Source organism: Acomys russatus, chromosome 19, assembly GCF_903995435.1.
Source record: "Acomys russatus chromosome 19, mAcoRus1.1, whole genome shotgun sequence".
NCBI lineage: Eukaryota > Metazoa > Chordata > Mammalia > Rodentia > Muridae > Acomys > Acomys russatus.
The window spans coordinates 6,874,026-6,888,064 of NC_067155.1; the positions used below are offsets into that span (position 1 = coordinate 6,874,026).

General features: G+C 40.0%; 1 protein-coding gene across 1 annotated transcript; it reads left to right on the forward strand.

The window, feature by feature from the left end:
• Nucleotides 1-1,314: 1,314 nt before the first annotated feature.
• Nucleotides 1,315-13,506, forward strand: Fcar (Fc alpha receptor). Its single transcript, XM_051161831.1, has 5 exons — nt 1,315-1,348; nt 2,093-2,128; nt 7,341-7,622; nt 10,537-10,824; nt 13,192-13,506. Exons 1-5 carry the CDS (start codon nt 1,315-1,317, stop codon nt 13,392-13,394), a joined length of 843 nt encoding a protein of 280 aa, XP_051017788.1. The 3' UTR covers nt 13,395-13,506.
• Nucleotides 13,507-14,039: the final 533 nt, after the last annotated feature.

Below are 14,039 nucleotides of genomic sequence, written 5' to 3' on the forward strand. Positions count from 1 at the left end.
TCACTTTTATCTGCTTTAGTGACCCTCGTTCTCCTACTTGATTCCCTTAATATGAGATAGGTACCTAGTCTTTTTTTATATGTATTTTCTTTTTTATTAATTTATTCATATTACATCTCGATTGTTAGCCCTTCCCCTGTTTCCTCCCATTCTTCCCTCCCTCCCACTTCTCCCCTTCTCCCCTCCCCTATGTCTGTGATTGAGGGAGACCTCTTCCCCCTATATATGCTCTTAGAATATCAAGTCTCTTCTTGGTAACTTGCTATCCTTCCTCTGAGTGCCACCAGGTTTCCCCATCCAGAGGACATGGTCAGAAGAGGGGCACCAGAGTTCGTGTGAGAGTCAGATCTCACTCTCCACTCCAGCCTAAGTGTCCCTCAGTAGAAGAATTGACTAAGAAACTGTGGTACATTTACACTATGGAATACTACTCAGCTATTAAAAACAGAATTCCCGAAATTTGTGGACAAATGGATTGATCTAGAAATTATCATAATGAGTGAGTTCACCCAGAATCAAAAAGAGACAAATGGTATATACTCACTTATATCAAAACACTAGTCCAAGGGATATGTACCATGAAAATCTTTACTTACCAAGAAAGTGAGTCAGAAGAGAGGACATCCTATTGAAACTTTAGGCAAGAGTAGCATCGACGAATGGGGTAATAGTAGGACCCACAGGGTCCCAGAAACCTACAAGAAGAATTTTATGACAGGCAGATCTGGATCCTGGGGTCCTCCTCAAACTAAGGGACCAGCCAAGGAGAATATAGGCAGTAAGCTTCGAACCCCTACCAAGACCTAGCCAACAAAAAGGTACCTAGTCTTATTGCAACCTTATACGTCATGATTAGTTGATATCCATAGGATGCCTGTACTTTTCTGTCAGAGCACAAAGGAGGACTGGATGAGGACAAGAGAGGTAGGGTGGACGAAGAAGATGGGGGACAGAGGAAGGGAGAGGAAACTGTGGTCAGGTCGTAATATATTAGAGAATAAATTAACTAAAGAAAAGAAAAAGAGAGACAGGAATGTGAACACCAATAGACATTCTTTGAGGAAAAACCTCCTTTCATGTAAGAAATGTAAACATGAAGGATTCTTGGTCTCTTCTAAGTGTCCAGCCAAGAGCAACTGAGAACTAAGTGTTTCAAAAGGAAGCTTCCTTTCGTCTATGGAACAAAAGAGGTAAAAATCTTGTGGCCAGGAACCCATACCTCACATATCCTGTTTGTCTTACCGTCCACTAGCATCTGTCATCGGTGAGTGCACACAGACATGAAGATAACTGGTCTGAGGCCATAACAGCATCATGGTCCCACACGGCACCACCTTCCTGTGTCTAGGTGAGTCCTAGAATTAAAGTGGGTTAGCAATAAGACAAGGCTCCCAGAAAAACTAGATCCTCTCTTAACACAAAGACTAGGTTATTTTAGTGGCTGCCAAGGATAGTCTCATCTCATTATTGTTCTGCTGCATTGGCTATAATAATGTCTCTGTAAGAATTTGAGCCATGGAGCTTGATTGTCCCTAGTCAACCTGTGACATATTATTAAGGGTTTCATGGTGACTGCTGGGATATATGAGAGGGGAGTCTAAATGTCTGAGATTTTAAGCATGACATTCAAGGCTGTGGTTATTTTGGGGAAAAATATTCTTTTAGATATAAATACATTCATGTGAAAGCTGAAGATAAATAAAAGAAATGATACACAGACAAAAATAGATGATCTATAAAGTAAAGGTAGGCAATATATAAATGATTGGAACTGACTGGAAGATTTAATGGTAGACTGTGAATAACAGATAAAAGATGATCAATTAATATGGGTAGATTGAACTATCATACATACATACATACTAGACAAATAATGGGTGACAGATTACTAAAAATTACTATATGTAATAGGTGATAGATGGTAGATAAATAGACAGATACATACATACATGCATACCTACATAATACATACAAAGATGCATAGAAACATAGATACATAGATAGATTTACTTTATAAATCATTATGAAGGGGGGATCTGTATCAGAGGCTGGATACTGTAGGGTTAAATTTTCACCAATGGTTCTCTTCCAGTGGTCTGCCTGGGTCAGACAATTTGCACACAAGAAGGTAAGTGCCTCTATGTCCCATCCTTTACCCCACATTAGACAGTACAGACAGCAGTATAGAATAGAGTAGTAGGAATATAGTCTTGGCTGGAGAGATGGCTCAGAGGTTAAGAGCACTGGCTGCTCTTCCAAAGGTCCTGAGTTCAATTCCCAGCAACCACATGGTGGCTCACAACTATCTGTAATAAGATCTAGCACCCTCTGTACATGCAGACAGAACACTGTATACATAATAAATAAATAAATCTTTTTTAAAAATAGGAATATAGTCTTAATCCCAGGTGAATTCCCCTTCTAGTCCTCATTCTAATGTCTTATGTATTATTCACTGTATTACCTCACTCTGGAGACCCCAGAACTTTCTGGAGCTACAGCCTTGGTCTCTGCTAATTGCATGTCTAACAAAGACCTATGTTTATCTCAATATTCATAGAGGAAGTCATGAGGTGTCTTTGCCTAACACCCTTCTGAGTATTAATTTCTTTTTTCTCCAAAACCAAGTTTATTTACACCACCTGTTTAGAGGAAGTCTAATCCGGGCCTATTGTACACCCATGTACTGTACCACGGTGTTGATCGCTAAGTAGTACTAAGGAAAGTACCAACTTAAACTAAATGGAACAGTAATCATGTTAAGTTCTTTGTAATTTGTCACTCTAACTCCTGTATTGTCCTCCTGGACCCCTCACCTGCTCATGTCTTATCTCTCCAGTATCCTTCTAAAGACAATAGTCTGAGTTATCTGTGTGTCCATGATACAATTTAAGTATACAATTTTAGGAGGAGTTCTTATAGCTCCTCCAATCTGCCTTAGGTGAGCCCCACAATGTTTTACGCTCCCTTCCACCTTTGCCTTCCCGACTTGTATCAACTCCACCACTGTTGAGCTTATCTTTCACCTTTCCCACTTATCAGCACTAATTCTTTCCTTCTATGGACCCTTGCATCTGTAGCGTCCCATACCCACCCACTCACGCAACCTTGGCAGCTCCTCCACCTTCATTTCTCAATTTAAACACCGGTTACTTGATCGCCTTTTCTATAGCTGTACACTGTTGATGATAGAGCCACACCGTGTGTACTTGGAATTTTAACTGCACACATTTGCAGTGCACAATGTGACGTAACACACCAAGGGAATTCATACCTCTTGTACAAATCAAGCTATATTAATTAATATTTCTATCTTCATATATGAAAATATCATAGCATGAATGCAGAGATCAGAGGACAACCTCAAATATCTGTCTTTGCCTCTTACACTAGTATTATATTCCCTTTAAGGCCTTCAAATTCCTCTCACTTGCTTGTTCATCAAATACGTACTAAATTACTGAAAACTGCAATCATCTATCTGTGCTGAAGAGAATTAGCATTTATCTAAATGCGCCAATTTTTCAACCTCCACTTGTACCTGCCCCCACTCCCTTATACTTCCCAGTCTCTGGTAACCACTGTTTTACATTCAGGTCAACTTTTATTGTCAGAGTCAATGATTATTTATTTAACCTTTTACCTACAGGGCAAAATGAGAATCAGGTATATGTTAAGTACTCCATCAGTATCTTCTAAATGATTGAATGACTATTAGGATCAGGAATAAAATCATTCAGCTGTTTTAAGTGTATGAAACCTTAAAGGTAGCCATAAAACCTCATTTGCTAATGCCCGGCTGGTGCTCTGGAGAGTTCCAGGTTAGGGTCTCTGGTGCTGGATGCAGATACCCTTCCAGTTTGCTTCATCTCTTGGGTGGCCAGAGATGATGGTTCAGGCAACTGATTAGGATTGAAAGAGAAAGGAGGGAAAGGGAAAAAGAGCCCAAGGTTTCTTCTCTAGGGACTGGCTATACTGTGGCAGCAAAGAGAACTCAAATTGACCACAATTTTCCTCTGGCTGAGGCTGTGAAAGCAGATTCTGGCTAGAAACTGCACCAGGGTCATAAAAGGAGGCTCTTTGATCTGTAGATAGGCCTCTTTGCAGAGATCTCCAATAAGCTGGTGAAAACTTAGCCTGGGTAAAAAGCCCTGAGTCGGCTAACTTATTTGTGAATCTATGGCAAAGTAAGAAATAAGAGAGAAACAGAAGATAAACCACTCACACACATACATTCAAGAGAAAAGGTAGATGGAATTAGGCATCTTGACTTCAACTGAAGTCAGGTTTCCCAATTTTCAGCACATACATTCAAGAGAAAAGGATCAAGAGAAGAGGTGGATGAAGTCAGGCATCTTAACTTCAACTGAAGTTAAGCTTCCCAATTTTCCAGCCCCGTTTATGGTAGAAGACCTTACTTATACTTCTGAGAAAAGGGAATTACCTCACAGTCAAAAGAGTACAATTAATCACAAAAACAGATGAATTCTAAAATATAACAGGTTACAAGTTTTAAAGCTAAACATTTCTTATCTATGTATCCATTACATAAGTTCATAGTGAATTCATAATGATGAAAGTTGACAGGGTCTAAGGTTAATAAGGTCTGAAACTTACAGTAGTATGCAACTTATTGATTAGAATGGACCTCACTATACATTATCCAGCTATCTCTTAATTCATTATGAGCCCAGGACAATAATTTTTATGTCTTTCATTCTAAGAAACAGAGTAAATTCAGACAAGTCTAGGTAGCTTCATTCCACTTAGGTCATGAGAAGTTTAAACAAACTTGTCCGTATTTATGGTGAAAATACTAGGATTCATGGTGCCATCTTCAGTGGAGGCTTATCTAAGCCCACAAATCTGTTAGTAGGCTATCCGTAGTGAGGCATCTGGAGGTCCACAAAGGTATTTATTGCAGCCATAAATGAACTTTAACTTTTAAAACTATTTGAATCAAATCAGGAATTCCATAATCAGGAATTAATTCATCTGAATAACAGAAAGTACATCTTCAATAAGATCCTGTAGGAAGTTTGAGCAATCAGAGCTGATCAATACCAAGAAAATAGCAGTTCACACTAATGCCAGATGTATTTACTGGACTCACTTTGTAGACCAAGCTGGCCTTAGGCTCACAGTGATCCACCTACCTCTGCCTACCTGGGTGCTGGGATTAAAGGCATGTGCCACCATGCCCAGCTCTAATGCCAGATTTTAGAGAGATGCAGCAAAGCACAATTGACAGGGTAGTCAGAGGTTGGAAGCAATTCTGGGGTACATCACAATACAGACCTTGCAAATATTGGATCACCTCCAGAGATCTCTCATGCCTACTGGACTTCCACAAATCAATGTCTCCTGACAGCATGTCAGGGGCTGGAAGCAGTTTGGGGGTGCATCATGGTGCAAGACCTTGCAAACACCAGATCACCTCCTAGACAGCCCACATACCTAGTGAGCTCCCTTAACAGGGTGTCCCTTGGCACTCATTGCTTGTCTATTAGCAGTAAATGGGTTCTGAAGAAAGTATGTCATTTTTTCCAGTGGTGTATTCTCCGCTAGGTTACCCATGGGCCATTACACAAACTCTCACACATGTTCAAAAAAACTCTGGTGAAAGAGAGGTCAAAAGAAGACATCACAATGGAAAGGGCTTCTTGAGAAAAGTAGTTTTGGGAACAGAGCAACAGCATGAGAGATGCAAATGAGGAATGGTGAAAATGGCCAAAATTAGTATATCCGTATTTGAAATTGAAAAACATTTTATCTGCCTGTGACAGTGAGCATACAGTATGCACAATTTTGTTTTGTTTTGGCTTTGTGAAACTGAGGACCCAATCCAGGACTTCCTGTGTCTTAGGAAGCATTCCACCAACTGAGCTGCATCCACAGAACAGATATATCTAGATGAAGAGAACCCGAGGGTTTTCAGTGCCCCTTTGTCTATATCATAGACTGATAATGAAGTCTTCAAGATGCAAAAAAAAATCACTTGCTCAAGGCTAACAGTGCTAAGGAAAACCAGAGAGATAACCAACATGTTCTGACTCTCTGTGGGATCCTGGATTCTGTACCAGAATCTGCCCATTTCCAGCTCCAAGTTGCTTGGCGCTGTCCCACAGAACTCATCATAGCTCTATCAGATACATGTGTGTATAATATATTTAATATTACATGTATTATATATAATACATATATAATTGAATATATTAAACATACCCCAATACAACCATTCTTTTTGAAAGAGTATTCATGTATGTATAGGTGAGCAGGCACACAGGACACACTTGCTGTTGTTTGCCTTCAGGTGATGTCCACCTTGTTAGGGGTTTTTTGCGGGGTCCTTAATTAAATTTTTCTTTGACAATTTCAAACATGCATATAGTGAATTCTTATTCCTGACAGGCCCTACACCTTCTGTTACCTCCCTCCAAAACCTATTGCCCTGCCTTGTCCTACAAGTCTCTTTCACATGTTCATGCCATTTTGTTTTGTTTTGTTTTGTTTTGTTTTGTTTTGTTTTGTTTTATGACCCACTGAGTTCAACCATGGCCATCTGTTTAACCATGGGTATGTAGCTACCCTCTGGATCCTGGTGGACTCATTAGTGAGTACACAACGGAAGATAATGCCTATCCCTTCTTCAGAGCCCATCAATAATCAATAATTCAGCAAGGCATTGGGAAGCCGTGTGGACTCCTCTCCCATCTTATCATTAGTTATTGATTAACCTATTCTTGTGCAGGCTCATTGCTGGTAGCTGCTGATACTGTGGCTATGGAATATGTTTGCATTGGCTATGTCATCCCCATAAGATCACATTTCACAACTCCTCTCCCCATCTTCCACCTCTTGCTTTCTTCACACACACTTTGCATTGTGTTCCCCAAGACTTACAGAAGGTGGTAAAAAATGTCCCTTTTAGGGCTTGAACACTAAGCCTTCACAAGTTCTCAGCACCACAGGCATCCATGAGACTCTGCATTCACTGCTGTTCATTGAATCAGGGTGTCTCACTGGCCTGGAGGCCACTGATTAGGCTAGTCTGAGTGGCTAGCAAGCCCAGAACTCTGCTTGCCCATGCCTCTACAGTGGGGTTATAAGTGCACACCAGTACTCTTGGCTATTTATGTGGGTTCTGGAGAAGCTAAGTCAGGTCATCATTCTTTCAAGTCAAGCACTTTATCAACTGATATATCACTCCAGGCACCCAAAATACTATCTTAAAACAAAATGGTTATAGATACATTGCAATTTAACCCATGTCTCTCAAAATAGAAAGAAAAAAAGTGGTTTCTGTAAGCCATCTGAGTCTAGGCACTGTTTCCTTGCAGAATTTCCCATTCCTACTATATTGACTCTAGCAAATCCTATGGTTTCCTGGAATCAGTCAGTGAGGATCCTGTGCCGGGGAGCACCCAAAGCCTTCCTCTATCAGTTGTCCCTGATGAAAAAATCCACACACACAGTTATATTGAAGAAACTAGGATTTCAGAAAGAGGCTGAATTCGTTATCGATTGCATGAATGCAACACTGGCAGGATGTTATCAATGTCAGTATAAGAAGAAGAGTCGCTGGTCAGAGCAGAGTAAACTCCTGGAGCTGGTGGTGACAGGTAAGGAGAAATCTTATGAGCCTGGCCTTCTGCAGGTATTTTATCTTAATTTTAGCAGAACTTAATTTCTGTTGTTGTGTTGTTGTTAATTACATTTGTTAGTAGATAATTTCATACACGTACACAATTCATAGATGCACTCAACTTCTATTCATTTTGTTTCATGACCTACTGTGATCAACCAAGGACATTCCTATTAGTAAAGGTTTGGAGGTATCGTCTGGAGCCTGGAGAGCTCAGTGGTAGGTACACAACTAAAGAGCAATGATTCCCCCTCACCCAGAGTCTATCAATATCCAAGAGTTTCATCATAAAGAACAGGACTCCCTGATTATTCCTTCATCCCCCAGGCTGCCTGCCCCACTTCTTGACCTATCACTGACAGCAATGCTCTCATGTGGGCCCAGTGCAGGAAATTACAGTTGCTGGGCATTAATAATTGTGATGATTCCATGAAGTCTAGACATTTAGTAACCCCCACCCTGTCTTCTGTCTCATATACTTCCCTTCCACTTTTGGGCTGTGTTCCCTAAGTCTTAGACAAGGTTAGAATAAATGTCTTCTTTGTGTCTTGACCCACAACCATCATTATTCTTTGCATCTTTGGCAGCCATGAACCTCTGCAGTCAATAATGTTCATATTTTTCTAATTTTTTATTTAAATTTTTATATAATATATTTTTATTATATTTGCCCTCCCCGACTTCTTCCCAAATTCTCCTTACCTACTATATATTTAGGATATCTTTTGGTTCATTTTTTAAAAAACTGATATGTTTAAAATCATTTTTATGTACCCAGTGTACAGTCTCTCTAATGTGAACATTCAACATCAGTATAGAGAGTTTCTTTTTAATTTCTATTTAAATAATTCATTCAGATTACATCTCAATTGTTACCCCCTCACTTATATCTTCAAGGTCCCCCTCCCTCTCTCTTTCATCCTATTCCCCTCCCGTAAGTCTGTGACAGAAAGGGATCTTATCCCCCACTATAAGATCACAGCCTATCAGGTCTCTTCCTGGTAGCATGCTTACTCTTCCTCTGAGTGTCACCAGGTCTCCCCACCAAGGGGAAGTGGTCAAATAGGGACCAAGAATAAATGAGTAAATATCAATACATCCTTCTTAGCTGATGTATAAAGTGTATTTAGAGTCCCATAGTTGTTATATGATACCATTGATCTACTCAAAAATACCTTCCAAGATCTCACATTGTATTTAGTCCTCTCTCAGCTGTCAAAGTTTCTCTTGTTTTCTGGTAACCTTGACAGTTTTGAATATTACAGGCAAGTATTTTCAAGGACTTTGCATTTTTAGTAGTTGTCTGACACTTTTCTTGTGACTACACTGGGAAATGGGTCATTACAAGACGACCAGAGACAATGCGTGTTGTACTCCAACTGTTCTTGCAACAAAAAAATAAGTGTGTGAGGTGATAAATGTGCTAATTCACTCCAGCTAGCCATTATACAGTGTATACACATATCAAACATTATGGTATACATGATAAATACACAAAGCCTTTTTAGTTTAAAAAATAAGCCAGATGTGATGGCACACACTAGTATTCCTATAATCCCAGAGGTGGGTGCAGGAATAGAGGAAGTTCTAGGCCATCCATGGATGCATAATGAGTTTGAGGTCAGCCCAGGCAACATGAGCGCTTGTGTTGAAAGAGAGATGGTGCAAAGGAAGGAAGGGAGCGGGTAGGAAGAAGGGAGTGAAAAGGATAGGAGGGGAAGGGGAAAAGAAGAGGGGAAGGGAGGGGAGGGGAGGAAAGGAGAGAAGAGGGAGAGAAAGAGACGCTTGGTTCATTGGTACACATCAGTAATCTCAGCACTCAGGAAGCTGAGACATAAAGATCATAAATCCAAAGCACACCTGTGACGAAATCTAAATAATCAATACATAAAAAGTAGCTCAGTGTTTGCATATTATACATAAGGCTCTAGATTCAATCCCCATGTTGTTTTTGTTCTTGTTGGGGTTTTTTCTTTTGTTTAGCATTACTTCTATTTCTTTTCATGCAGTCATACACTCATTTATGTATCTATGTAAAAGTCTATGAGCCACAAATATGAGAAAATGTAACTTTTTTCTGAGTCTGATTGAATTTACATAATTCAATAATCCCCATTTTTATTCATTTTCCTAACAATGACATAATTTCATGTTCATTGTTGGAAACAGCCCTGTTGTGCACTGCATGCCACAGACAGAATTTTAGGTTGGTTCAATAAGTTTTCTACTTGTGAGACAGTCTCTCTGTATAGCCCATGCTAACCTTAACTCATGACTTTCCTGCCTCACCTTCCAAGCGCTGAGATTACATTCACAAAACAGAATAGCTGACTGCAAATAACTTTTTAACCAAGGAGAACTTCTTTTAGTCAACTTACTCAACTGAATATATTTCTTGTTAAAATATTTACTTATTTATTTATGAATATGGTTGTTTTGTCTGAATGAATGTCCAAAAGAGGGCATCAGATCCAATAGGACTACTTATACATGGTTGTGAGCCACCAGGTGGGTCACCACCAGGTGGGTCACCACCAGGTGGGTCACCACCAGGTGGGTCATCACCAGGTGGGTCCTTGGAATGAAACTCAAGACCTCTGAAAGAGCAGCCATTGCTTTTAACTGCTGAGCCATCTCTCTAACACCATCAACTGGTTTTTGTAATTATTTTCAGTGTGTGGATTTTTGTTTGCATGTATGTCTGTGCACCATGTGAATGCAGTGCTCTTGGAATCCAAAAAAGAGGACCAAATCCCCTGGAACTGGAGGAGCAAACAGTTATGACTCTGAACAGGAGCCAATGCTTTTAACTCCTGACTCATTGCTCCATCACCTAAAAAATGTTTTTAAAGGACAAAATTTTGCTAACACCTCACTATCTACACTTTTAGGCTTGTACAACAAACCTGTCCTCTCCACAGATCAAAGACTTGTATTGATACCAGGAGAGATCATTTCCTTCAAGTGTAGTTCTGCACACAACCTGTTCAACAGATTTTCACTGGCCAAGGAGGGAGAAGCTTCCATACCGTGGCACCAGCATGAGGAATATCAAGGCAACTTCAAGCTTGGTCCTGTGAACTCTAACTTCTCTGGGGACTACAGGTGCTATGGCTGGCACAGCAGCAGCCCCTATGTGTGGTCATCCCCCAGTGATGCCCTGAAGCTCATTGTCACAGGTAGTTATATCATAGCCCAGATCTTTGTTCTCCACTAAGTTTGTCTCTAGGTGAAAGTGTAAAGAAGTGTCCTGAGATAGATGAGTATGGCAGTAAAGATTCATTCTCCTGAGAAGCATGAATAGAAAGGGGCTTCTTACTCCACACTTTCACATATTTTCAGGTCTTCCAGGGTAAAACCTTCAGAAACCTGTGATCTATTTTTAACGATTTATTCTCTCCCTTCCCTTACTCTCTGTCTCTACCTTTGTCTGTCTCTGTCTGTCTATCTTTCTGTCTCTCCCTGTGTCTCTCTGTCTCTCCCTCTGTCTCTTTGTCTCTCTCGTGTCTCCTGTGTGCGTGTGAGTATGTGTGCACATGCAGTGCTGGTAGGGTGCTGGATTACATAGAGCCAGATTTACAGGTGATTCTGAACCATCCATTATGGGTTCTGGGAACTGAACTCAGGACCACTGCAAGAGCAAAAAACAATTTTAACCACTGCACCATCCCTCCAGCTTCCCAGTCTATTGATAAAGAAAAGGCCCACTTTCAGATTAGCTTATTGGGGAATCCATATTAAGAAAGCAGATCCAAAAACAGTCTACTGTAGTACATCATTTTTATTTGTAGTCTTAGTAACAGTAAATTAGTAACAGCAATGTTTAAACTGACTTTCAGAATTCAGTGTGAGTGATTGACAAGGAGAGAATTTAAAAATAATAATGAGACTACTTATTATGTGTCGTTTACATGTAACACTGTTCTTGAAGGAGGGGGAGGAAAGGTGTGACTTCTGGTAGAGAAAACCAGTAGCTGGTTTCTGAGTAGGGTGACCATATTCAGTCTCTCATGCCCATCATTTTTTTTTAAAGTGTCACCACTCTTGTCATGCTATGAGCTATACGCCTTGTAGTATCTGTGGATTGCAATGCTGTACAACTAGACATGTCTTTTCAATTAGTGGCATAGAGACAAATGGATTTCCATACAGGAGAATCAAGGTGCAATTAAACAAAAGAACCAATGATGGATTAGAGACCTAACTGTAAAAGATAGCCTGTAGGGACATTCTCCACAGTTGAGTGGGGACTGACTTTCACATGAACTCTGATGCCCCATATTTGACCATGTCCCCTGGAAAGGGAGGCCTGGTGACACTCAGAGGAAGGATAACAGGCTACCAAGAGACTTGGTACCCTATGAGGTCCCCCTCAGTCACAGTCATAGGGGAAGGGAGTAGGAGGAAAGCAAGAGGGAGGAAGGAATGTGAGGATACAAGGAATGGGTTATCAATTGAGATGTAATATGAATAAATTTTTAAAAAAATTTTAAAGATAGCCTATAGAAGACCACAGAAAAGAATTATTCTGACCCTGGCATAGGAAATAGTTTCTAAAACAAGACATAGGACTTGTTTTGTCTAAAGAAAAGGACTAATGAACTCAACCAAACTAAAATTTAAAACACATGTTCATAATAATGATAAAAGAACAAAAAGGGAAAATCATTTCTCATATAATAGACATGAAATAAAATCAATATTTTTTTCTGAGATAGACTCTCACACACTTGTGCATGTTATGCAAATCCTCTCTTAACAAGAGAATATTATTGAATGTTGAATTTTTCTAAATATTGTAAGATTGTTATATTACATCCTTGGAAAATATAGGCTTATAAAAATAAAGACTATATAACACATGAAAACATTTAAAAGTAGCTTACTGAGCATCATTGTCTATAAAATGTTGCATAATAATTGGGGATAAATTAGAATGAAGTTGAGTGACAGAGCACATGCCTAACATGCTTAAGACAATGGGTTCGATCCTCATCAAAACAAGAATAAATTTTAAGTGGAGATTGTTTTTATCCGAAATCTTGCTTGGACCTATCTGCAGACTATAAGATTTGAGTGTATAGTAACCACTACAGGCTCATGAGCTTGAATACTCACTCCCCAGCAGGGGGTGCTATTTGTGAAGGTGTGTATACCAGGCAGCAACAAGGTGAATATTTTGCCACAATAGAGAGGAACATAAATTGCCATATAGGGCGAAGAAATCATGAAGGAAAAAAAGTAGAAACTCTGACACAGGGAGGTGTTGAAGAATTAGTTAGGTGGTCAATGAAACCACCAAATGAGGTGAGAAAGAAAAAGTACAACTTCCCCATAATTACCCTCTTTCCAAGGAACCACAATTTCTCACTTGTAGCCTCCCTCTTCCCACACAACCTAGAGGTGTGATGTCTGTGAATATATGAGCTCATTTAAAAAGACCTAGGGCCATGTTTTAGCAAGTGGATGTAGGAATGAGTCCCTACATCAGAGAAGTGGGATTGTGATAGGATGGATCATGGCTAACAATCACCTATCTCACTCATTTATGTCTCTAGACTCCAAGAAGCAAGATTACATGATGAAGAATTCAATCTACATGGGTATGGCAGGGCTGGCCCTTGTGACACTCTTAGTGTTAGTAGTTGAAGATTGGCACAGCCACAGGATATCACACAAGGAAGGCTGCCAGGAATTGCCTGCAGAGAGATGGAGCAAACAAAGTGTCAGACCTAGTGGCTGTGCATAAATACCAGGAGCAGCAGGTGGGTATGAATCTTGCAAAACAGGATGAGCCATTAAAAGCTTGGATCCATCTGTGCAGACTGTATGGTTTGAGCATAAAGTGTCCACCACAGGCTCACGTGTTTGAACACTCACTCCCCAGCAGGGAGCATTGTTAGTGGAGATGTGTAAAATTATCAATGTATGATTTATGCCAGCCACTGAAGACTACTCTTTGAAGGTTATACTCCCGCTCAGGTTCCTATATAGCTGTCTGCCACCATACACTCCCATGGAGCCACTGCTATTGCGTGCCTTCCTGGCATAGTAGAATACTCCCTCTGAAAACATGAGACAGAATCAGCTTGGCCTTTCTTTTGGTCAAATGACAAAAAACAATTAATCCTTACACAGAGTCATCAGATGATGCAGTCCTAGGTGGATCTGATGCTATTTCTTATCTACCAGTTAGTACAGTGGATAGTATTTTTTTAATACATTTTCTTTTATTTGTGAGATTACAATACAATTACGTCATTTCCATCTTCCCTTGGGTAATTTTTGTCAGCTTGAAAAAAGATAAGGTCACCTAGGAAGAAGATAACTCAATTGAGAAAATGTCTCAATCAGATTGCCCTGTAGTAGACAAGTCTGTGGGGCATTTTCTTAA